The sequence below is a fragment of the Talpa occidentalis genome, unplaced genomic scaffold, assembly GCF_014898055.3.
Source record: "Talpa occidentalis isolate TD23 unplaced genomic scaffold, MPIMG_talOcc4v2.1 talOcc4.15, whole genome shotgun sequence".
Classification (NCBI taxonomy): domain Eukaryota; kingdom Metazoa; phylum Chordata; class Mammalia; order Eulipotyphla; family Talpidae; genus Talpa; species Talpa occidentalis.
Window position 1 is genome coordinate 8889722 of NW_023601543.1, and position 25743 is coordinate 8915464.

At 43.3% G+C, this 25743-nt stretch overlaps 1 protein-coding gene across 2 annotated transcripts in view; it reads left to right on the forward strand.

Annotated features, from left to right (window-relative positions):
- FGF13 (fibroblast growth factor 13) overlaps positions 1-25743 on the forward strand; it is a 424287-nt gene that overhangs the window by 216038 nt on the left and 182506 nt on the right. The window contains exon 2 of one of the 2 annotated variants that reach the window (XM_054695538.1): positions 24016-24183. The exons of the other annotated variant lie outside the window; for it this stretch is intronic. Within the exon in view, the coding sequence (XP_054551513.1) occupies positions 24016-24183 (168 nt within the window). The remainder of the gene's footprint in view (positions 1-24015; positions 24184-25743) is intronic. 2 annotated transcript variants of the gene reach the window in all.

The following is a 25743-nucleotide window of genomic DNA, read 5'->3' on the forward strand; positions in this document are numbered from 1 at the left end:
GTGTAAGATCTTGCTTTACGAAGTTCTTTCAAATTCAAATTCTGCAAAATAACTCTAATGGGGTCCTTTCCATTTTATAATTAAGGAAATGAAAGGCTGAGGGAGCCAGAAAGGCCATGAAGCCAGAAGGGTTTAGGAGTCATTGCTGGGCTTCTTTGCCCTGGCCATAGGTGAAAGCATCCCATTGTTTGGGAAGCTGATTGCAACTCACAATTCTGTTTTTGTGACAGCACTAAAAGGAGTAAGTTACTGGAACATTTGGCTTTTTAAAATATGTACTATATATGCAGGTATCCAGTGGTATACGAAGATCTCTTGTTCATTCCACAGTCACAAAGGTCGTGGAATAAGCACTGATTGTGTTTCTAAACACTGTATTAAATATTATAGAAGGAATACAAAAAGTAGCATGCATTAGTTTCTGGGCTTCCTATAATAAGAAGCACATAAATAACTTTAGTTGATAAAAGCCACATGGATTTCTGATCACATCCAGTTTATTGGGGTGAAGATGGGGGGCTCTGGACCCTTTTAGGATGTCTACCTCTCCTTTATTCCATTTGCATTTCTTTTGCTAGTTGGTAAGTAACAGTGGAATCTTTTTTGCAGGATTTTTCTCCCCATGATTTGCAAGATTCGTAGTTTTAAGCAACTTCTCTTTCAAAACAAACATGACTCATAACCCATGTGGATTCAAGGACTGTAGTTGATTTGGTGAACATTTGAAAATATGAAGTGGGAATAAACAAGACCATTACTATAAATGTTTGTTTTTTTTTTAAAGCGAATCTAATGCACTGGAAATGATGTAGATGAAATAGAGGGGAAATATGTGAACATTGCAAATATATTCCATTTAACTCAAGCTTAGGGTGAGGGTATTAAAATTAAGAAGATGTTCATTCACTTATTCAACAAATATTTAATGAGGCAGGCATGGATCTAAGCACTGGAGATACAGCAGTGAACTTAAAAAAAACAGACAAAACATTCTTTCCCTGTTGACACTGACATTCAAGAGAGGAAGAAGAGACAATAAACATAAATAAAACATATTTTTTGTCAGTCAATGATAAGTGCAGTGGAAAAAAGAAAGTGCAGAAGAGAGATGGGGGGGTGTGCCACTGTGTGTGTAGAAGGCTGGAGAAGGTACATGATAAGCAGAGGACATCTAGATAAGTACCTGCAGGAGGTAAGAGAGGAGAGGATTCAGCTATCTGCCCAAAGAGAGTTCCAGAAAGTGGGAGCAGCAAGTGCAGAGACCCTAAAGATGAGAGCATTTCAAGAATCAAGCTGGAGACCTATGTGGCTGGAGGACTCTGAGCAAGGGAGAGAAAAGAGATGAGGTCAGAGAGAGGTCAGAGAAAAGAGATGGCTTTGAAGTTGGCCAGCCCCTGCAAGAAGCTGCATTTACAGGGTAACTGGTTGATATTCAGCTCCTGTAGGGGACACTGCTGGTGCGCTGTCCCCACCCTCTTACCAGTCACATGTATTGCTCCCTTAGCTGCGGGGAGCATTGGTTACCAAGACTCCTGGTTGCCCTGTTTTCTGTAGCAGGAGCCTCCTTGGCCAAAGGTTTTGTCCCCTCGAGCCTCTGGAGGCCTCTCACACCAGTGACTAGCTCCAGCCCGTTGCTTCGAGGTGGTTCAATTCATGTTCCTCTGATCCTCCTGGGATCAGGTTAGAGGTAACTCCAGCTGCCACCACAGCCTTGCTGGTCAGCACCTTCCGCTCCCTTCTGCTGCTCACCCTCATTCTCCCCTAAAGAACCCCTGCGCCAGCAGCTGCGTCAAGAGAACCATACCTAAGACGACAGACTTTCAGCAACACGATTTGAAAAAGCTGATAGATGTTTTTCTCCTCGAAGGTCAGTATTGGTTATAGCTCACTGACCAGGCCATGGGTGGCGAGACACTGTTCCTGCCAGTCTCCACTACCTTCCACTGCCTTGTGAGCCAGGGAAGATATTTGCGAGCGAGATGGAGAGAGGCCATTCACACTGTGACTCCTCATGGAGGTGGGCATTCTAACTCGGGTCTAGACGGCATTGTGTTCTGGTGGTTTATTCATGTTTCCCGTTCATATGTGAATCCACAGGAGGGTCCCTTTAAATGCCTCGTTTCAGTTATTTGGAATTCTAGTCAGTACATATTGATTTCCTTTCCTGCAATCTTGCAAATGGGTATGAGTGAATATAGCGTCTATCCTTTTTCTGAGAAACGCCGGTGCTTTACATACCTTTTGTCTAACTTCAGCCTCTTATTCCTGCTCTTTACTTCAGGAAAGAAATAAGCAGTCATTTGAATATCAGATCCCATCTCAAAATCACCAAGTGATAAGATTGCCTTCCCCCTTTGCAGTCGGCACTGGCTCTGTTATCAGGAGTGAGGTTTAAAGAACAAATGTTTTGGGTAACACGTGTCTGGTTATAACACTTAACTTTAGCAATGAATATGAGAAAACTCCAAACCCTGTCCCTTGCCTGGGTTGTGAATGAGCCAAGCCAAGTTCCTAAAGGGTCTCTAGTACTCTTTGAGATCTCTGCGCCCCACATATTTCCTAGGATTTGACTCCGGTCTTGAGAACACACTGATTCCCCTTTCATCAAGTCACTGCAAAGTTCTTAGGCCAGTGCAGTTCACATTGTGTGAGATCCCTTGAGAGTCTGGGGTCACTGGAACACAGTGCCATAAAGTTCCTTGTTAAGATGGCCACCTCCACTGAGGAGCAGCAGTGCGAGCAACCTCAGTGATTCAGAGCATCCAAGATGGCAGGCACCTATTTTGTCATTGGAAGCAATGGAGCTACAGAAATTCAGTGCCTCATCTGGATTTCCTAGGCAACTTTCTAGGGACCTTGTTAAGCAGCATCTTAATGGGCTGTCTTTGTGGCTTGTCATGGGCCCCCAGCATTGGATAGCTTGGGTAATCACTAGACTTTTGCAGGTGTTAACATGACCTGTTTCCAGAACTGGGGCTGACTTGCTTGGATTTATCTCTACCCTCTCACTTTATTGTGTTTATGCCCAGGGGTATGCATTGGTGACTTGCTTTGAGAGGGCACAAGGCCCTGGCCTGAGACTCTCACCTTAAATTCACCATGCTGTGTAAGAGGTGGCCAACCTAAGTCACCACAGGCCCTGTTGTGAAGACGGGTGTGTGAGAAAAGCCCACTACAACTCCATGTAGATGCTAGGGCAGCTGTTAGGTTGGCACTGTCTCCCATCCAGCAGGAGAGAGTAAACCTGGCCAGGGTAACACACACTTTGTAAAGCAATTCACTGTCAGTGGTCATCTCCTATAGGGCATTTGGCTAAGGAGGTCTCCTCTCCTCTCCTCCTGCCCCAAATACTGAGAAACACATATATTTATCTTTGATGCCACTCACAGATCTGCCTGTCTTTATCTTCATGCCAAACCCAGGGGGCACAGCAAGTGGTAATCACTTGCCAAAACATGGGAAAAAATAAAGATTTGTTGCCTTTTGATTCAGTGGGAAAAAAATGTTCCTCTGGCGGCCGTGTATATGGAGGTGCCCCGATTCAATCTGTATGTTTCTATTTAAATTCCAGAAGGAAAATCAAATGAGTTGTCTGGAGTAACGCAGTCTCGAGAGACAATGCTGACAGACCTTAATGGAAGCATTCTTGTGCATCAGTGTTCTTCCTCCCCAGGGCTGTTCTGGGTTACCACCAGACCCCAGTGTGCCCGCTCCAAAGGTTTTCAAAGGGGTACACCGTATGCATGGTGTTTAGCATGGTGCCCTGTGGAGAGCAAAGTCTTCATCACGTCAACATATGCCCCACAGATATGCCATCTCTCTGGAAAAAGCTGTTTGAGATGCAAGGGACTTGATCGATGCATTCATTGTAACCTCATTAACCTCACTATAACAATCATGGGTTTGCTCACCTTTGTTTGCCCCAGATCGAGTGTAGCATAGATCTGGTACATAGTAGGTATTAAACAAATTGATATGCCAATAAGTTTATTGAATGTAAGAATTGTATCTCTGTTAGAGGCTGGATTTAGGATTAGAAAATCATGTGCCTCATTCTGTCATTTATTTTCTGGATAACCTTAAGCGAATCACTCCTGGAATCTCAGCTCCCCTCACTGGAACTGTTACAGGGCAAACCCCTCTAAAACGGGTTGCCTGACTGTGGGTCCTCACCCGTGCACTTCAAAGGTACTTACACCGCAGGCACACAAAAAAAGGTTAATAAAAGGTTTATTTACAAGGGAAGGGGAATGAGGAGATGTATAACTCAGGAAGAAAGAGGGAGATAAAGTCTTAAATGCGTCCTACCCATTCTGCCGACCTGGAATCCCAAAAGACCAGATGAGACCAAACCTGCCTGTCCAAGAGCACAAGCCAAGTGTCCCCCAGACCCCACTCACATGGCTGGTTATAAACTGAAGCGTGAGAAAATGTCTGCTTAATTCTGCCCTTAGGTCCTTGCAACCTCCCTTTGGGGATCCTGGGATTTGTAGTTTCCAGTGTCTTGATGGAGTGGGGGTGGCATCTACAAAGCCTGTATGGAATTTGCTCAGGACATCCTTTCCCCCTAACAGAACTACCAGGGTAAGTCTTGTCTGGCTCATGTCTCTGAGTTCTTAAGGGACTATAGGCGAAGCACTTTTTAAACTGAAATGCTAGACATACTAATTGGTTACTATTCTACTGGGAATGCAAGATGCTGGGGTTGCATTTCCTTTGCAACATCATAACAACATTTAGTATTTTTCACTCACTGAAAACATTTTGATAGCATCTAATGAAAAAAGATGCTGATTATCAACAAATTTCATTTAGGGTAATCACCTCTGAGCAAGGAGAGCATAGAATTATGTTGAAGTGTTGATCTTAACCTCTTCCAGTGTGTAGACACATAGACGTAAAATATGGCTTGAAATCTAAAATATTTTCCCATGACAAAAAGTTCACAATGGCATAACATTGCGGGAGCTTGAGAAACGATTCCAGTTCTGCAGACTCCATGTCTAACCAGGGTGCTGGCAGCATCTCTGAGGGACAGGGTGAGCACCACAGCACACAGCTTCATTTGCAATGGGGCTAGATCAGCTTCAAATCTGCAAAATTAGAAAGTAAAGTAGTGGGCTATTAATTGGGAAGAACGAGAAGGACTAGGAGGTGGAGGTGGGAACTCACATCCCGTGACCTTCGATGGGTCTGCCTTTCTATTCTCTGCTTGCTAAAGCACCCATGGCCCCCTCCAAACCTAGCATTGTCACAAGATGCTGGAATTGCTCCAAAGGATTATCCTAGAGGAAGAGTCCCTGGGACCTAGCAAGAACTTACTAAGTAGGTTCTAGAATCATGAATACTTTGTTTTTATTATTTGTCATCATCATCATCACGACACAGGAAAGGCTGAGCTTATATAGTCCCTACGCCAGGCACTCAACCAGTTCAGTGTTTTCAGACTCCACTCCTGCAGATGGTGAGAGAAGCTCATTGCATCTCCCAACTGTATCATTTCATAGCGAAGGAAACTGAGAGCCATTCAGGAAGTACCCTGCCCCCGACCCCACAGCAAGAAAGGAACAGAGACAGGACCAGAGTTTGGAACCACTTTTTGTTTGTCACTGGCTCTCCCATCTGGATCTTTCCTCACTGTAGGAAGTGTGGGCATTTTGCACCAGTGGGTTAGGCGTGCCATCATCAGATTCTCTGATGGTATGGGCAGGCCACTTTGGAGCAGTGGCTGGCTCACTGAAGCCACTCAATAATGAATGGGTTCTGATTTCCCGTTCCCCACAGCTGAAATAACGGAGCTGACTGTTCCCTGTTTCATCAGCCTTTGGGTGACAACAACTTGTGACCCCAGGTACTTGGTGGTTTGCCTTATCCCCTTGAAGAGATTGCTCTTCCCTCTGCTTGCTCTTCTAAGTACAGGCCTTGGTATGTCACTTTGGTGATGGACTCACCTTTCGTTTATGCACAGGATTCACCTGTTCTGCTCGCTGGTCCTCTACCCCCACCACCCAATGCTGTAATTCCACACATTGGCTGGGGATGTGATTAGATACAAATGTTGGCTGCTGGTGCTGAAGTTAGGCTTTGCCTCCAAGACAGAAGGGTTTGCTTTTACGGTCTCCAGGAATTTTGTGTTACAAACTGTTTGCATTGGGCTGATGTTGTTTGTTTGGTGCACAGACAAGTGGGAGTGAGATGAGCACTGCCGCAGTTGAAACTTTATTGAAGCCTTCTGCTCACCTCAGACAGCTGATGCTGAATTGCAGCTTGCCTGGGCAGCATCTGGATGGGGCCATGTGTCTCCACTTCTTCTCCATGTCACATCTTTGCTGTGCTTGACTCGGAGCCCCAGGTGAAAGTGCTCGTTGCCACTGTCATAGAGAATAGACATGTTTACTGGGTTACATCCTTCTGCATCCTTTTTCCCAACCTGTGACCAGGGCAATGGTTTTCCAATCTCCCGGCATGACAGGCAGTTTGAGGGAGTGGAGGGTGAGGATAACCAGCCCCACTTAAAACCCTGATATATTGGATTTCCACGCAAGAGTTTATTTGCAAAAAAAAAATGTTTTACTACTGAAGCCAATTTATAATCACTCGTCTGGTGTATCAACTTCAGGAGCAGATATCAGATTCCTCTGTTCTGAATTCAGCCCCATTCATATGTCCTACAAGCCATCACCTGCATGGCTTCTCCTCTGAGCCATATGACGATACCATGCTTCCTTTGATATAACATCTTATTTAGTGGGGAGCTAAAGGTTCTGCTGGTTGTGTATGAAGAATCTGGGGCTCATTTGTATCTAGGTGAGAGAGGAGAGTTGGTGGTTTTGAAAGTCATTTTATAACCCAGAGTATCTTCTCCAATCTCAATAGAATAAAACTAGACATTAATAACAGATGGAAAGCTGGAAAATTCACAACTATGTCAGTTACAAACAATATCCCTTATGAAGACAGATGGAGAAATTAGAAAATACTAGCAAATTATATTCAACAGCATAGTTTAAGGATTACACACCCTGACCAAGTAGGATTTATCCCAGTAATGCAAAGGCGGCTTAAGAAAATAAATCAGTGCAATACATCACATGAATAGAATGAAGTAAAATAATCACATGACCATTTCGATTGATAAAGAAAAGGCATTTGGCAAAATCCAACCTCCTCTCATGTTAAAAGCTATCAGAAAACTAGGAATAGAAGGGGACTTCCCTACCAGAATAGACTACATTTATGAAAAACCCATAGATAACATTATAGTCAATAATGGTAAAAACTGAAAGCTTTCCCCCCGAGGTCAGTAACAAGACAAAAACACTCAGTCACCACTGCTATTCAACAAAGTACTGAAAGTTCTAGCCAGAGCAATCACCAAGTAAAAGAAATAAAAGGCAATCAAGTTGGAAAGGAAGAAGTCATACAATTTCTACATTGGTTACAAGTTACTATATATAGGAAATTTCAGAGAATCCACAAGAAAACTACTGGAACTAATAAACTAACTGAACAAGGTTCAGGATACAGGATCAACTGCAAAAGCAGTTGTGTTTCTGTACACCAGCAACTAACAGTCTGAAAAGGAAATTAAGACAAATTCCATTTACTATAACAACTAAAAGAATAAAATATCTAGGGATAAATTTAACCAAGGGATGAAAGACTTGAATAATGAGGACTATGAGACATTGCTGAAAGAAAGTTAGACTTAAATAAATGAAAAGGCATCTGTGTTCATAGATAGAAAAACTTGATATTGTTAACATGTCATTACTATCCAAAGCGATCTATAGTTTCAATGCAATTTGTGTCAAAATTCAACAGCCATTTTGCAGGACTGGAAAAGGCAATCCTAAAATTGATACGGAATTACAGGGTCTCTTATATTGACAAAACTATTTTGAGCAAGAACGAAGTAGAAGTATTCATGCTTCCTGATTTCAAAACTTACTACAAAGTTACAATAACCAAAGCAGTGTGACATTTACATAAGAGTAGACAAATAGACCAACTGAATAGAACTGAGGGTCCAGAAAAAAGCCCACACATTTATGGCCAATTCATTTTCCTACAAGGAAATTTTCCTACTTGATGGAGAAATCAGTGTCTCTTCAGCACATGGTGCCTGAGCACCTGGAATCAGTTTGGATCCGTAACTCACATCATACCTAAAAATTAAATAAATAAATTAATACAAAACTAAAATTGTAAAACTCAGAGGAAAACATACTTTTTTAAAGTAAAAGGTTTTTAAAATTAGTTAAAACAGCACGTTTTAGATATGTTTTACAATACAAATATTATGAAGGAAACTTTCACATTAAAAATTAAGTCATTCAAAAGTGATTATATTATTTTAAATGAAGTAACAATATTTCCAAATAATCTTTTTCTCTGAAACAGAAATTACGGATTACCACAAATGAGTCTTGTAAGAATAAAAAACCGGTAGCTCATAAAAAAGGCTTTTATATTTCACATTTAGAATGACTTCAAATGGAAGAACTCTTACTGACAATTTATTTTCTATTTAGAAATTGTTCTTTTGTTGTAACCTTTCTGAGGTGACTAATGCTAAATCCTGAGGTAATTATTTATCTTTATCATGGTAATCTTTATAGAACACAGACAGATTCATCCAAATTTCTCCTGCCTATCACCAGAGCTTGTTTTTCCAATGTTAGCAATCGAGGCCTCAAAACAACAGCATATTTGTAGTTAATAAAGTCCCTGATGGTAAATATTTGGCTGCATGAGACACAGCTGGCCCCTATGTTCAGGATCTCACAGAGCCATTCCCAACATGATGGTTGGGCTGTTTTTCGTTCTGGAGGTCAGGGTGCACTTCTGAACTCGTGATTGTCATTAGAATTCGATTGTTTGTGGCTATAGGACAAAAGTCTCCAAATATTTTTTTTTGCTTGCTTGCTGCCTGCTGGGGACCCTGCTCAGATTCTGCAGATGCTCGGTGTCCCTTGTACTGTGGCTCTCTCCCAGACTTTCTGCAAGGGCAGCTGACCAGCTTCCTCCTCCCAACCCCAAAGGTAACTTTCACTTTTCATGTTTTCAACCTGATTAAGGCCAGGGCTTTTCACTTAATCGCCCATTTGATTAACTTAAAATCCAGTGATCTGGGACTTAAATGACAACTTGAAAATATCTTTAACTTGGCCATCTTTCTTTGACTCTAGGTGCATTGTAAGTTGCACCCATATTTTGAGGGGATTCTATGAGGGCTTAACCATCAGGGGCCATCCTAGCCTCTTCCACCAAAACAGGGAACTGTCCCCCATCATTGGTAATGTGTGGGGAGAATAAGTCTTAACAATGAAAAACCCACATAGCTGAGGCAAACCGATGAAATGAACAAGTGATATCTTTGAGCTTCCTATGGCGCATGAGCATTAGAGACCTCCAGGTAAACAGAAGCATTAGGACAAGTATGTGTATGTGTAAATACATGTTTATGTAAGGAATTGGCTCATGCAATTATGAAGGCTGGCAAGTGAGAGCCACCAGGCTGCATACCCAGGAGTGCGAATACTTTAGTTCCAGTCCAAATTGTAAGACCTGAGAAGCAGGAGAACTGATAGTGTCGTTCCAGTCGAAAGGCCAGCAGGCTGGAATTTCAAGGAGAGCTGATGTTCATGCTTTGAATTTGATGGCAGGAAAGAAACCATTGAACTCATTCAAAGGCCATCAGGCAGAAGGATTTCCCCCTTATTTTGTGGAAGGTCAGCCTCTCTGTTCCATTCAGATCTTCAACTGATTATGTGGGACCCACTGACTTTGGGAGGACTGATCTGCTTTACTCAGTCTACCTAGTCAAATGGCAATCTCACCCAAAACACCCACACGAAATACATAAGGTTTGACTAAATATCTGAGTACCCCATGGCCCAATGAAGTTAGCTCATAAATGTAACCATTTCAGTACTCTTCAATCCCATACACGCGTCATTCCTTGAGAAGAGGGATACCCCAATTTTCTTGACAACAGTCCTCTTCCAGTTCCTGCATGACTCGTGAACCCGAGTCACAGATGAGGGGCTTCCTGGGACTTATCTCGCCGTCCATTGCTGGAGCAAGTTAGGCTGTGTCCCTCCAGAGAGCACCTGGGAGAAGAGAGCACGCTAGGAGCAGAGAGGCAAAGATGAAGCCAGGGGCAGAGGCAAGAGACCTTTCTTCCCCCTTCCACTGCCTCTTCTAATGGCCCTTGCTATTTTCTCCATTCATCGCCCCCGCCCACAGTGTGTATATCAGAATGAAAACTGTTTCTATGCACCGGAAGTGTAGTTAGAGACGCCCCGGATTCCTTACAGAACAAATGGAAGTATAAAGAAATTCTCTGCAGACAGAGGCTGGCAATCCAAGGGGGAGCATGTGGGGCAGCCCATGGTCACCGCCGCCGCCTCCACCTGTGCACAGTCCACCCTGCTCTCAGCCCATAACATTTTTTTTGTCAGTGTTGCCACGTGTTGACCTCAGGATCTTTTTGCCAAGTAAGGGTTGACTCTTGGCGATTGTCTCAAGCCTCGGGGAATGTCTCACATACATTAAACTGGTCTTGGCGCAGTTGCCAGTTAGATAAGTGTTACACAGACATTGGGAAAGGAAGGAGGCAAGAAATGCCCTCTAGGTAATGCTCAAAACTCTTCCTGCTTGTGATTTTTCTGCATTTCATCGGAACTCCGAAGTTATCTCTTCCACCACTCAGCAACAAAATGCCTAATGGGTCAGGAGAGAATTGATGTGGAACATTTTGACCTGGCTTTCTTGTGTGCAATTTTGACCTCCACTTAACTCTCCATTAAGGAGAAAGTGGAGGATCATCATTAGTCTGAGAACTGGAAAAATATTCCACTCCCCCAGCTGAAATTGTTCAAGCTTATGAAGAGGGCCATATTTCAATTTCTTGGTGGTGCCAACAGGTTTATGGGTATGAGTCTAATTAATGCAAATATTGGAGGCATGTCAGAGAAAATATCTGGAAAGGGCATGAGAAAAGACAGGACATCAGTTTGGGGGAGACTGTGCTCCCAGTGTGGCCCCTGCTCAGTCTAAGCCACATGGAATGAGTCCATGGCCGCATTTCCCCCTTGCATTAGTGTTTCTGTCCCCAGGGATGACCTGCACCTCCCCATCCACCCCCTTTCTTTGTACTTTGAAATAGGACTTTTGACTGAGGTTCCTAGGGGATGATGAGAACATCGTTATTAGGCGATGATTTCCATAGCAGAAGGGTTTTTTGTTATCACGCAGCCTGCTCCCTCCCTCTGTGGATAGAAGCAGCCACTGGTTCCTATCTCTCCTCCTTTCTCTTTTGCCTCATTTTTCTCCCTCCCATTTTTCCTGGCCTAGGAGTGCAAGTCTCCTGGAGTGGATCCTGGCCATCGAAAGCCATGGTAGCTGCCATGAGCCAGACTGGCTGTCAGAACTTGACATTTTGTAGAGATTTTAGGGCCTGTCCGGTACGCCGGAAGCAAAACAAATTAAAATAAACCAAAAGAGAAATTTGTGTGAACAGAAAAATACCACCTTTATCCATGATAAAGCTAATGCTGGCCAATGACGCTTCTTCTGTGAAGAGGTGGACATTCTAATAATGAAGCCCATTGTTAGATGTCAGTGCAGTCTTAGGCAGCTCTGGGCCACAACAGACTCCTGTCTTTCTCTTCCGCCCCTCACCTGCAAAGCTTAAAGCCTAGTGGAGCAGAGCAGGATGCATGTTTTTTGTGGAAAGCTGTCTCCCAAGGAATGGCCCAGGCTAGGCCTGCTGGCTTCTCTTTTCAATCCTCACCAGTCCCCCTTGCAGAAAAGAGTGAAAGGCAATGCAGAGAAGCCTGCAGTCTTCCTCTAGGGAACTCATACCGAAGATAATATCACCCCCATCTCTCCAGACTCCAGGCTCTGGACTCAACAATGACAAGAGTCTACGGATGTCTGGTCAACCGCTGCTGAGGCAACGTGGATGGTATGCCTTGCGCTGTGGACGGTGGACGCCTGGGATGGACTAGGAGGTCAGGCACCTTCATGCTCAGCTTATTTTCCCACCATACCTCTCCCCTGCTGGGAGGGTTCGATTTGTTTGGTGGAATCTTCGACATAATGGCAAAAGGAAGCTAGATTTATGGAAGAAAAACAAGAATAGTGTAAAGGCTCAAGAGAATCGATTTCTAAGGAAGGTTTTGCAAATTGCCCGTCATCATCTCCATCACTGTCATTCATACTCTCCTGAGTGCTCATGTTTGCCCGGCATCTCCTTGATCATCTGCTGTATGGGCTCATTTAGTATAATGAGATGCTGCAGGGAAGAGCTAAGCGTGAGGCGATGTTTCTCCTCCTATGTCCAAGGAATAGAATTAGTTAATCCAATAGGAATTATTTTCCCTGTGCGAAGTGTATATTCCATGGAATTACCATTATTAATGCATGTCTATATTAAAGCATCGTTGCCTGCTGTTAGACGTAAATTCTTTTTCCGTATTCCTAGAGCGTGTGCCCAGAATCTAATCTCTTCTTCCCAGCTATACCACTACCTACTAACTATCATCTCTTACCTGGGTTATAGCATTAACCTCCTAATTAGTCTCTCTGCTTCTATCCTTTCCCTCCATGTAGGAAGAGTGAGCTTTTGGACACATCACCAGATCACATTGCTCTTCTGCTTGAAACCATGCAGAGCTCGCTAGTGCTCAGAATTAAGGCCAGCCTGAGGCAGCCATGCACAGACTTCCTGGTGCTTTTTCCACTTCCCCTCCAAAACAGCAAATATACTCCTACCTCAGGGTCTTTGCATTTCTAATCCCTCTGTTGGGAATAGTTGCCTAGATATCTCCATGGCTCGCTCACTCCTACACTTCCTCCACTCCAATGACACCTTCTCAGGGAGCCGAACTCATAAGAGCTCTTTCCTCACTTTCCTGGTTCTAGCAGCAATTTAGCAGTTCCCCTCTCATCAGTGACTCAGAGACCCTGGGAGAATTCATCTTCTCTATTTGTTTACTCTCTGTCTTCCCCCTGCCCAAGATGGTTAAATTCCATGAGGGCCAGTATTTTTTCTCTACTGATTTTTCCATCTGTTGTATACTGTAGACACTTTATAGCGCCTGGCAGAGAGTTGGTTCCCAGTGTTTGTTGAAAGAATGTGGAAAGGTGGTATTGTCAGAGGCGATTAAAAAATTGGCCAAAGGAAGCATCTTTGTACATATTATTTTCTCAGGTTGAAGATGGTGCAGATATGCCAATTTCACTTATCCAATCTGATACTAGCATATCTGTAGAAGGTTTATAGGCTTAAGAACCTACTTAGGTTTTCAGCATTAAGGGTTGGATGTCGTATTAGTTTTCTTATGCTGCCATAACAAAAATTTAGTGGCTGAAGTGATATGTGTTTACTATCTTATAGTTCTATTGTGCAGAAGTCAGGCATCCTGTTACTGCTGGGACAATACGGCCGTATTCCTCTCTGAGACTACCGGGGATCATATCCCTTGATCATTTTGACTATAATCATATTTTTGACTGTAATTCAGTTCCTGGTAGGTCAGAGATCCCTGGCTTCTTGATAGTTGTAGAGTGTCACTTCCTACTGTGAGAGGCTGCATGTATCCACATGACCTCCTTTCTTCATGTTCAAAGGCAGCCGCAGCAGGTTGAGTCCTCACACACTTTTAATCTGCCTTGCCTCGTCTTTCCAACTCTCTGGCCCACATTTTTACCTCCCTCTTTTGATTTTAAGAGCTCATGTGATTACACTGAACCTACCTGGATAATCTAGGCTAATCTCCATCTAACAGTCAACTGATTAGCAATCTTAATAACACCTGTGACCTTAAGGTAACCTATGGATGAGTTCCAGTGATTAGGATGTGGGCATCTTTGGGCATAATTCTGCCTGCTATACAGATTCAAACATATATGGTATAGTGAGTTAGAATTTAAGCTCTGAAAGTGTGAAGACCTGGTTTTGAATCCCAGCTCTGCATCTTGATAGCTGGATTTCTCTGGACCTGTTCCTTAACCACTTTGACATTCAGTTTCCTTTGTTTCAAATGGGGACAATAATGACACTTGCTTCATGGGGCTGTTGTGAATATTGGAAATGATATGTGAAAGCATGTTGTGTGCACCAGGCACTGTATTTTATCCCTTTTCCAAAATAGAATGTGAGTATTCCTTGTTGAATGTTCTCAACATGAGCACTCAAGCCAGCATAGAAAGTTCACCTCAGAAGACCTTACCTTTGATAGGGTAAAGGACATCCGGTGCTCTTTTGCTGAAACCTCACTTAACCAGCTGGGTTTGTAGGGAATGAGGAGGAAGTTTAATCTAAGTGTTTATGATTCATTTATACCTAAATCATTAAATGCTATTTTGGGGACATTTGATGGCTCGAGGCTTTTAAAATAATCGTAGTTTTTTTTTTTTCTTAAACTGAAATGCTGCCAAGAGTAAACAAATTGAAATACTGTTTGCTATGCCATTCTTCTCCAGCACACATAGAGCGGCTTGTAACCTGGCTCAATGTATGCTTCCACCTGCAGCCCCTGCAAGGCAGCCCTCCCATGACAAATACCAGCTCTCTTTACTGAATGGGGACTTCAAAACCACAGCCAGCATGAATGCAACGAAGTGCAAAGAAAAACACTCATTTAATTAGAATGTTTCTTTTTTAGAATTATTTTCTGAATTTCAGCTATTGTAACTGGGAATTTTGTTCTAATTCATTCCATGAGCTAAAAATGTGCCTGTTTTAACTATTTATGCAGGAAGATTTCTTCCACAGCACATAGGGGGGAACCGCATTTCTTGGAGGTGTTGACCATTTGAGCTTGCAAATTGTTGGATATATGTTGTGGCCAAATTGAACTAACTGCCTTTTGATGAGCTCCACGGCAGCCTGTAACTAAATAGGGAGAGAAGGATTTATTTGTTTTTTTTTTTTTTTTAAGATTTACTTATTTATGCATTCAAGAACTGGGGTACAGCCCAGAGGTGTGGCGGGGTGAGAGGATTCACCAGAGACAGAGTGGGGAACAGAACAGGCAGATCGACTGAAATACACTGCCGAGGGGAGCAGCGGGCGAGTCAGGAGAGGTCAGCTGTGCCCTGTGGGTAGCTCCCTGGCCGAGGATTGAACTCACGCTGCAGTGGCTGCAGATAGCTTCATAGGTTGTGTCTTAACCCCTTGCACCACCAATGAGGCCCAAGGGGAGAAGGATTTAACCAGTGCGTATTTTAAATGAAACGAAAGGATTCATGTCTTGACCCACTATAAAAGCCTTTGTCCACCCCTTGTCCTTTGCCTTCTTCCTCCTTTTCCTAACTACTTCTAGAGTCACCAACACAGCCAGGTTGTGTGGAATGCCAGATTGCACAAAACCACAGTATCATGTGCATACTTCAGAGTTTTGGAGGCACGGATTTTATAGATCAGCCCATAAATGGGCATTTGCTTTAGGGTTCCTGCTAATTCCATTCATGTATGTGAATGGATTTTCTTCAGTGTCTCTGTGGGTGGAAGGTGGCACCAGTAGGTGATAGAAGCAGTTGTGATCACCGGACACTAGCAGGAAGGGGAAATAAGACATCTCTGCTTCAAAATAAAGGTAGTATTTACTGACTAATAAAGTAAAGTGAGTTTGCAATTATATACCTTTGGGGGCAGGTTATGGAGAGGTGGATGGGAGTTTGGTGGTGCTGAGTATCTCCCAATCCTGTAAGTTGGAAGCAGCATTACAATGTAAGTTTCCAGTCACTGTCACTAGGACCAAAGAATCCCTGGCTGTCAACAATGCTCAGATGGTGGGGTTTCCTGAGCATTCATATTATCCCAGGAGACTTGGGGTAACCAGGAGATTTGGATCAGGTAGTGATCCAAAATAAAACATGAAATAAAAATATGAAAGGGGCAGCTATAGCATGTATGGAGGACTCCGTATGCTGTGTGAAGACGTATGGTGTCGATCAGCACATTTTCTAGGAAGACACGGGTGTTGTGTGTGTTTGAGAATGAGCTCTATAGCATGTTGGCAAGGAAACCTTACTCATCTGAGATTCAGTGCTCTGCAATTGGAACAGATTAATAGCGGAAAGAGACTTTCAATAGCAATGTAGCCTGTGATGGTGCTCCCAGAAAGGTCTTAAGATCAAAGGCTAAGAAGGTTTCAGGGAAGACAGTTTCTGTGAGTACCTATGACATCATTTTGCAGCCTAACTGGCGCTCATGTATTACTAGTTATTAAAAGGAAAGGCATGTCTCTAGCTTTACATACACACGTACATGCACATGCACACACACACACACGCACACACACACATAGAGTTGCCAGGAAAAGCATACATTGGTCAGTGCATCTGCCCCCCACTCACTTCAGCGTGCAATGTCTGAAGAAGAAAGCCACTTATTGAATGATGCCAGTGACCTTCATTATGCATGATGGAAGAGGCAAAATTTGGTGCAGAAGCAATGCCTGGGATCAATCTCTAAGTAATCTTTAAAAGCTGCCTAGATGTTTCAGTCCCCAGAACACTGTGGCCAGAAGCACTTTGCATTAAAACAAAATGAGTGAGACCAAAAATAATTTTTCAATGAAGCCAGTAGCCATTAAACATTTTCAAGAAATTATAGATGGCATTCTGGAAGAAATACCATTTGTCAGTCAATTAATTACTCTGTGAAGAGTACAGCCATCTCTCCTGGGTCAATACCTCCACTTTGATTAGAAAACCAAAAGGAATGTGGTGTGAAGCCTTGTCTGGACAGCAAGCATGTAGGTGGTTGACCTTTTTCCCTGGGAAAGACCCTTTCACGTTAACTTCGGATCAGCCCCAGTTGATTCTGAGGGACTTAATACACCTACTATAGGACAGGTATTGTGCTGGATGCTTCTGCCCACATTATCTCTCTTAATTCTTCAAACAGCCCTGTTGGGAGATGAATATCGTGATTCATTTCCATCATCTGTACGAGGTAGGAAATGAACCTGCAGCAGGCCATGCACTAGGTGGTAGAGGGCTCTAGAGAAAAGAACCTGCACCAGGCCATGCAGTGCTCTTTCTCTATGCTCTGGCTGGTCTCCACCAACATGTTATTTAACCGCTACCCAGATCGTTGTTTGGCCTCAGGGGAGGAGGGAAGGAACCCTGCTGAGTACTGACTGATTGTGTGCCGGCTATTGCTCTGGGTGTCTCTCAAACTTCAGTGCACATAGTAGGCAGCTCAGAACCTTGTGAAAACACGGATTCTGATTCTGTTGGGCTGGGCTGAGAGTCTTCCTAACAAGCTCCCAGGTCTAGAGCCCTCGCTTTAAAAGAGTCATTCTTCTGTGTTATGAGTGAGGAGACTAAACGTCAAGTAGGATACATCATTTGTCCAAGGGCATGAATGATCACTTATGGTCCCTGAGTTGGGATTGGAAATAAGGACACATTGATTACATGGCTTTTGCCAGCGCCTCCCCCACCCCACCACTGCAGTTGTTAAGGCTTTTGAAAATTTCTCTGGGAGAGATCTATTTGTATTCCATAATTAAGAGACCAAACATTTGAAAGTCCTAGTTTCTTCTAGGGCTCTACCTTGTTTGCTCTGGAAAACACTTCGCATTTATGGCTTTAATTTTTCTCTGGCTCCTTTAATTGCTTCACCTTTCTCGTTGCACCTTAGAATCATCTGGGGAATTACCTCTGCCCTTACCCCATTCTTAGACCAATCACACAGGAATCTCCAGGTGTACACATTTTATAAAAGCTCCTCAGGTGATTTTGATTTTGAAGCTAGGGTGGAGAATCCCAGATTACAGGATTCAAGCATGCAGTTTCTGGAAAATGTAGTCCAACCGCCCTATTTTGTAAATGTTTTTTAAAAAGCAATCAACAACAAGGCTTCCAGTAAGTCCCAGATACCATTTTGTTTTGTGACCTTGAGCTTGAACTGTAGTATTTTGAGGTTGCAGCATACGGAAAGGTTTGAAATGATCTGTGCGGACCTGGAGTGTGAGGAATCTGTGTGGGTAGCTGATGAGGAGCAGCCAGGGTGGAGCGAAGGACCACAGGGACTAGCTTCAGGGCAGAGACACTCGTGCTCACTAGCTCAAAACATTGACCTTGCGGGGTGTTTATAAGACTAGCTCTTGGTTTGACTCGACTTAACAAAACTGGCCAGAGAGGAGATAGAGATGATGAGCAAGGAGAGCGCGGGGCAGCGTGGATTCATGCCAAGGGAGAGCGATGGACAAGCCTCTATGGTCTTGCGGGCTGGAGGAGCAGGGCTGCTGTGTAGCGTGTGACACGTGCTTTTGTACAATTCTACACAGTGCAGAGCACCACCTCCCAAGAGGCTGTGGCACCCTGGCGAGGAAGGGAAATAGTGTGATCACCAGGGGCCAGAGGCTGCCCTCAAGCGGGTAAGAAGACTTCAGTAAGGAACACGAAGAACATGTTCCCCTCGCTCCTTCTCCACCCTGGCTGTGCCGTTGAGTCACATGGAGAGCCTGGAAACCTACCAGGGTGCTGGCCTCAGCCTGGAGATCCCGCTTTAATGGCCCGCTGTGGCGCATGGCTATTTTAGTTTTTTAAAGTTCCCCAACTGGTGCTAATGCTCAGCCACAGCTGAGAACCACTAGTTTAGATGGTGTTTGCCCCAGGAGGAGCTGGAGAGTGCAGACAGGCAGAGATGGAGGCTAGATAAGTGGCTGGGCAGCTACTCTCCAAGTGGGATCCTTGCCCAGGGGTGTCAGCTGCACATTAGCTTCTTAGCCATGCCGGTGCCCATGCCCCACTCCAAGCCAGTTCAAGGCCAGTCCATACAAGTATGATGAACATGCAAGTTTGGCTTGGATTTGAACTTGGACTTATTTGAACAGGGTGCAGGCGTGAGGGAGGCAGTGGCATGAGGTTGGAGAGCTTGAAAGTCACAGGCTGGTGTCTGCTCTCCTGGCAGCAACCTCCAGTGTTCTAAGGGGCCGCAGGTTCCTCTATGGTCTTGGCATTTCTTTCTCACATGCTTAAAATATCTGTCATTCATGCAGGGTGGGGGATTTCTGAAACTACTCTGCTCTTCTGGTGGAAGTTGCCACTTTTCTTCTTAAGGGATTCCTTGCTATCTACAAAGGGGGGATGCATTTTCTCTCGTGACATGGGTCTTTAGAAAAGGGGAAAGGAAATTACATTTTATTCTACCTTCAAAAGAGCAAAACAGCTTCAGAGAACAGAATTTGGGGCAAAATAGTGCCTGGGAGATTTAATGGAGATGGGGGAAATTGAAAAGAGAAGGTAACTGAAATTTCTAGAAAATATTTTAAAGTTGCTTCTACCTTGGCTAATTCAAAGGATCATTAGTATTGCTCAATTCCATTCAGTGAATTATTTACTTGTTACTTATTTACATTTAATCCTGCTATCTTGATAGCATCCACTGTTGTAGCAAAGCTCAAGGATAAATATAAGTAGATGGATAATTAGCTGGGAAGCAAAATGGAGTTCTCGAGCTCATAGTCTACGGTTAAATGTACTTTTCAGCATGACAGGTGCTCAGTGACATGGAAGAGTAATCACTCTAATTACTCTGTTTTCTTCTCACTTTCTCCTCATTATGAGAGGACATTTGATAATCTGTAGGTATTGCCAAGTTTTAGATTTTGTAAAATATTTGCTTGTTGCAGTCACTAATATATGTCTAATAACTTAGATGGCTGGTCCCCTGACTGGATTGATTTACATTGCCTCGGTGATCTCAGATGTGCGTTCATTCAAAATCATGTATCACTAATCGTCTCTAGTCATCTTCGTGAAGAGTTTATTTAAAACCAAAAATCAGCATCATTAAATAATGGAGGCTAGGTGACGACTTCCAGCTTGAAACCAGCCAACCTTGTGAATTCCAGGGGCCTGGCGAGGGGGCAGGTGCCTCTGCAGGATTGCCTAAGTAGTTTCCTAGGCTGTCTCAGTTGCTGTCCTGTCTTTGAATAATGACACATAACTATGCTGGAGACGGGGGAAATCTTTGAAGTTAAGACATACTAATGAACCCGATCCAATCCGCGCTTAATACACCAGCGTTTGTTCAAAACTTTGTGACTTGGACTTGCCGGCAGGCACATCTACCCTGGCTCCTACAAGGTGCTTTTCCAGTAACCGTGTGACTTGGACAGGACTTTCCCTTCCTGCGCTTTATTTTCCCTTTGCATGAAGACAAAGGGGTTACGTCAAATGATCTCTAAAGAAATTTTGTTTGGGATGACATGGGGGCTGGTGATACCAGTACCTATATGGGTAGCTCTTTGATAGAGTCAGAGTCTTATTTATTGATAAAAGAAAGTAAACCATAAACTGGATTTTCTGAACAGGAGAAATGATGGTTACTCTTTAATTCAAACATGGTGTCAATTATGTCACTTGGGGATTTTTTTTTATCAAAGATGGACTTTTGCTACAGATTGGGGCTTTATCTCTAGTTAGAAGTGAGAATACTATTTCCGTGAACATGAGTAGCTGAGGCCAGATTATCAGGTTCAGACTGAAATTCTCTTCCCTTACCATGACTTCCCCCTGACCCTGTCCTTGATCTTGATGGTTGCTGAGGAGCCTGGAAGGGAGTGGGGTTGCTCTAGCCCCAGTCCAGCTCTGCTGCTGGGAAACCAATTCTAGACACAGACTTGCCCACCTCACAGTTTAGTCATTATGACACCTTTTATAAGGGGAACTAGCTCTTTCATAAATTGTGCTCATAACCACCATCCTGCCACGATAGCCAACTATTCTTGTCACCTCCGTGTCTGAGTATGCCACCTGTCAGCGTCTGTGTGTCTGTGGATGTGTGGTTGGCATGTGTGCACTTGCGTCCTGTCTGCTACTGTCATGGGACTTTGGACTCCTGACTAGGTGACCTGTGTGATCAAGGCCAAGGGCACTGACTACGGGTGTGCAGTTTTGCAGCAGAATCCTTCTCTTTGGCAGCTGTTGTCATGGGTCTTAACAGGCTTTCTCAAGGTCTGGGACCCCACAGACCAGAAATCGAACATGAGTCATTCTTACTATCTTCTCTGACTAGAAGAGTCAAGTTCAATCTCTGAAACTGGAAGAGGCTTTGTGTAAAACAACTGTCTAGCTAATTACCGGAGCCTGTTGTCTACCTCCGAGATGGGATAAAACTCCTCATAAGAAGGCCATAGGAGGCTTTGAATAAAGGTGGACAAGTGACTCAAATGAGCAGAAGGAGGAGTGGTTTTCAGAGGATACAGGTCACGGGCTAGAAGGGTGGAGGAAACATTGGATTAAGCCAAGAAAAGACCCCGTTCTTTTTTTCCTGTTTCGATAAGCTGACTTCATTACAAACCTCCTTTCTTTTTTCTAGAGCTAGCGTCCTTTGGAAACATTCTATCCTCATCCCTTTTTGATGGAAGTCGAATTAAGCCTTAATGCCAGGGTCCTACGGGGAGTCCCGTCACTCCTGTCACTGTCACTTGCTCACACAGCCACTCTTCTCCCTGAGGGAGCCCTGGGGATAAATGAATTTGATATAATAGTTTTAATCTTTTGCCCCAAATAGCCTCCCATTCAGATATTTTTCTAGACCCAAGAAAAATGTCGCCAGCACTGTGCCACTTCAAAAAACATCAACGTGTTTCCACTTCTGCGTCAACCTAACGCCAACCTACTGATAGATTGACTTTTTTTTTTCTTGTTTTGCCTGAATTAACTGATGTTTGGGGCATGGAGTAGGGACAGCCCGAGACCCAATGTTGAGCCATTAACTCCCAGATGTTCACGATTTCTGAGGAAATGTTCTGTGCCTGTAGTTATTACTCAGATGGCTCCTTAAATGCTCTCATCTTGGCACCTTTTGCACTTGCTTTTTAAATTCAATTTGAGGAAAGAACAGGAGAGAGAGAATTTTGTGGAAAGCAATTATCCTGCACTTTTGTGACCTTCATGCTTTCCCCATCATGATGGATTTTGGGGCTGGTTCTTGTATCAGTCAGTATGTCACATTCACTCCAGTTTTGTTGTATGTTACAGATAACCAGTTGTATCTAATTAAACAATGATGATGGCAGCACCAGGCATTTTCTGGGAATTAATGACCAGCTGGGAAAAGCTGATGGCTGGAGAGTCAGCCAAAGGCTATTAGCTTCCGTCAGCCATTAATCTCCAGAAATGCCCATTTGTGACATCATTGATGGTGTTGAAAAATGAAAATGGAAGAAAATCTACTGATGTTTATCATGTGTCTCTGAATAAGAAATTCCCTCTGGTTTATAGAAAAGGTGCACTTTTCTTTTTCTTCCCTGAGTTGTCTTTTAATCTTCAAATGGTTTCTTACATACAGTGTGTGAAAATGGGGCTGCTCGTTTTCTTTCTTTCTTTTTTTTTTTTTTGAGTTCCAGTTTGAGGATATTTTCTTTAAATGTTTTGGATGGTCAAACCAGAATTTGTCTTCAGCTGGAATTTGATATGTTTCTCTATTATTATCACTGTGCTCATGGCAGGAAATGGTTGTAAACATTTCGAATAGCAGCTGTTGATAGGAAAGATACGCACTCAACAACGAGATTCTAAGAAGTTATAGTCACATTCCTAGTAGATGAAGGCAGCTCTCTGCCAGGAAAAGCTGTGGCGATGTGTCTATAATATTTCTGATTACGGCTGCTGAGTGCTGGAGGAAAACAGAAAGAGAATTGACTAAAATATTCATTACCTTCTTGCATAATTGAATGATAAATTATGAAAGAGACAACAATTCGGCTGGCAAGCAGTCTATCAAGAACTTGTTCTAAACTCATCATACTAATTTAAAAGTTAGGGTGGTTTTTATACCATTTTTACCCCAACATAAAGGCAAGTTGTTCAAGCCCATTAAGAATCCCAGTCAATGAGCTGGGAGCCTTTTGCCAAACCCAGAAGCTTCAGCTCCCGTCCAGTGTCAGCCACAAGCTGTTTCTATTTTACAAACAGCACAGCATTATTCTAGAAAACCTAGAAGAAGTTTGCTGGTGGTATCAGCCCTCCTAAATGCACGTTGAGTGTATGTATTCGGGGGAGTACAATGATGAGTCAGCGCATCATTAATCATAGCTTTAGAGGCACTGACTCACTCCTAGCAAAATGCAATGGCCTCATAGGGAAGAGTGTGGAAGAAAAAAATCCATGATGGGGCCAATTCTGTTTCTGCAAATGTAGATGAAATTTGTCCTCACTTGGTGGATGGTGATCAGGCTACAGTATGCTGCAGTGGACCCCACAAAAGCCGACACCTGTTTTTGCAGTGAGAAAAACCTCACACCTCACGTTCTTCCCTAGCAAATAACTGAAGGGTCTAGAAAGAAAAGATCAGCTAAGGGTCTTGGTGTATCTTTAAAGCCAAAATGAGTGACCCCGATCCTGCTCTTCCACACACAACTCAGCCAGGTAGGTCTTTGCTCCTGTGTTGATTGTTAGGCTCTCAAGAGGAATTTCTTGCCTTCACTATGGGTTATGAGAAACTATGAAGAATGTTTACAACAGCTCCAGTTATCTTTGGAAATCTTAGTAAAGAGAAGCGCCCTGGATTCTGCTGTGAGGCTGAGTACATACCGCATGGAAGTGAGGTCCTGGCCAGGGGCAGAGCAAGTAAAGAAACAAAAATCAACATGCTGCTAATGTTTCCGTTTCACCTGAAAATATTTATATTGTATCGCAAATGGAATCATGAATGCTACATGGTGTTTCTTTGGATTCAATATTGTTATCGATATGAAAATATCTTATCCCACTTCTGGCACAGGTTAACACTGTTCAGTTTTCACTGTGTGAGCAATAGAGGTGTATAGAGTTGAAGAAAGAGCTTTTTCCCGGGCCTTTATTTTACACTGTATCCCTGAAAATAAAATCACCAAACTTTTAAAATGTTTTCCTTGCAAACTTTTCTTAGGAATGTTGTTTCTTTAGTCTTCCCCGGGAGTAGATTTGATGTAAGACATTCGCTGCTTTCATGAAGCTCTAACTTGAGTTCATTTTGTTATGTGGTGACCACAGTTCTGGATGACGCCCCCCCTGGCACACAGGAATACATTATGTTACGGCAAGATTCCATCCAATCTGCGGAATTAAAGAAAAAAGAGTCCCCCTTTCGTGCTAAGTGTCACGAAATCTTCTGCTGCCCGCTGAAGCAAGTGCACCACAAAGAGAACACAGAACCCGAAGGTTTGTGCACGACAGATGCGTGTTTTGCTTGTTTTCTCTCATTCTTCTTTCTTTCTCTTTCTTTTCGATTGTGCATTGCCCTCTGGTGTGCTGTGTGTTGTTCGGCCCCTGACATAGCTAGGAGCCCCTGGCTCGCCGGTGAATGTGTTGTGCAGTCTCAGATGGGACACTGTATAATACAGTCATGCCTGGCCCAGTGCCAGCGTCCTCCTGCTTCTCGAAGCTGAAACATTTTCAGCTGGTGTCATGCCACTGCCCGGTGTTGGCTGCTAAAGTTGCTTGCTCTGGCCAAGTCTGTTCCCATCACCTTGCATTCCTGAAGCAGCAGTTGGCTGAGGAATGGCACTTCTAAAATCAGTTCATCAGAAGATTGTTCCAAATTTTCGACCTTTCCTCCACTCCATACAGCTTCTGCCTTGCGCTGGAAGAATGCTCGTCGTCGTCTTAGTTCGCCGAAGCAGCCCCGGGCCCCATGTAATGCACGCCCAGTTGCCCTTTGCCATAGTGAAATGCATGCTTCAAGGAATCTATGAGTAGCTTTGTTTTCTTTTCAGCTCAAGTACAGGTTTGGAAAACTCTTCTTGTTACTTAAACTGAGGTCTTTAAGGTGTTTATTGCAATCCCTGCAACAGATCTATCTCGAACATAACTCGTCTCTCCAGAAAGTATTCATTTATTTTTTCGAACTTGCTTGCATGTTTCAAACAAGAACATTTTTCACATCACAAAGAAAACATGGTGAACTTTTGGCCATCTGTGTACATTTCAACTTCCAAAGTGACAAAGTGACATTTGAAAAGTGTGCGGTGAATGCTTGGGAGTGTTTCTGGGAGACCATCCGCGCGCCCCCTTATCAAATATGATGAATGCAGTTTGCCAGTAAGTAATGTTGGACGTGACAAAACTCACCTGTCCTTTGGCAGTTGGTGTACACTGTAACATAAATGCTTCTGGTACAAATTCGAACGGCGACCTCGTTCCTATTTCAAGTCGCCCTTTGCAACCTTATCTGTATCCTCATGATGACTCTCTTTCTGACCTAGAAAAGACTGCCTGCCCCGTGGTTCTGTTTAAAGTTTGGGATGTGAAGAAATTTCTCCAATTGACTCTCGTCTATAGTTCGGGGAGCAAAATTTTACATCTCAAAGTCTCTCCTTCTTCCTTCCAAATCGAGTATTCAAGGTTCATTGGCAGAAAATGAGAAATATCCATTTTTCTGTTTCAGTCTATTTCAGCAATAGAATAGAGCACTTGCATTTGTATTTTACCCATACTTTGGTATTCAAGCTGTCTGCTTTGGGTTATGAGTTCTCACATCAACACTTAGTCATCTGGAGATGTAAGTGGCGACCCTTTACAGTGAGTAAAATCAATCTTTTGGTGGTTCGGTAGAGAAGATAATACTGGATTTCGTGCTTTAATGAAGCAAAAAGTTTCAACCAGTAAGAATGACTTTACTATATATAATGCCTTCCAGTATTTTCTGCTCACTTTTTTCTAACGTTAGATGTGTATGTGTATATATATATGTAAATATTTACAAGTATAAAACAGTATGTG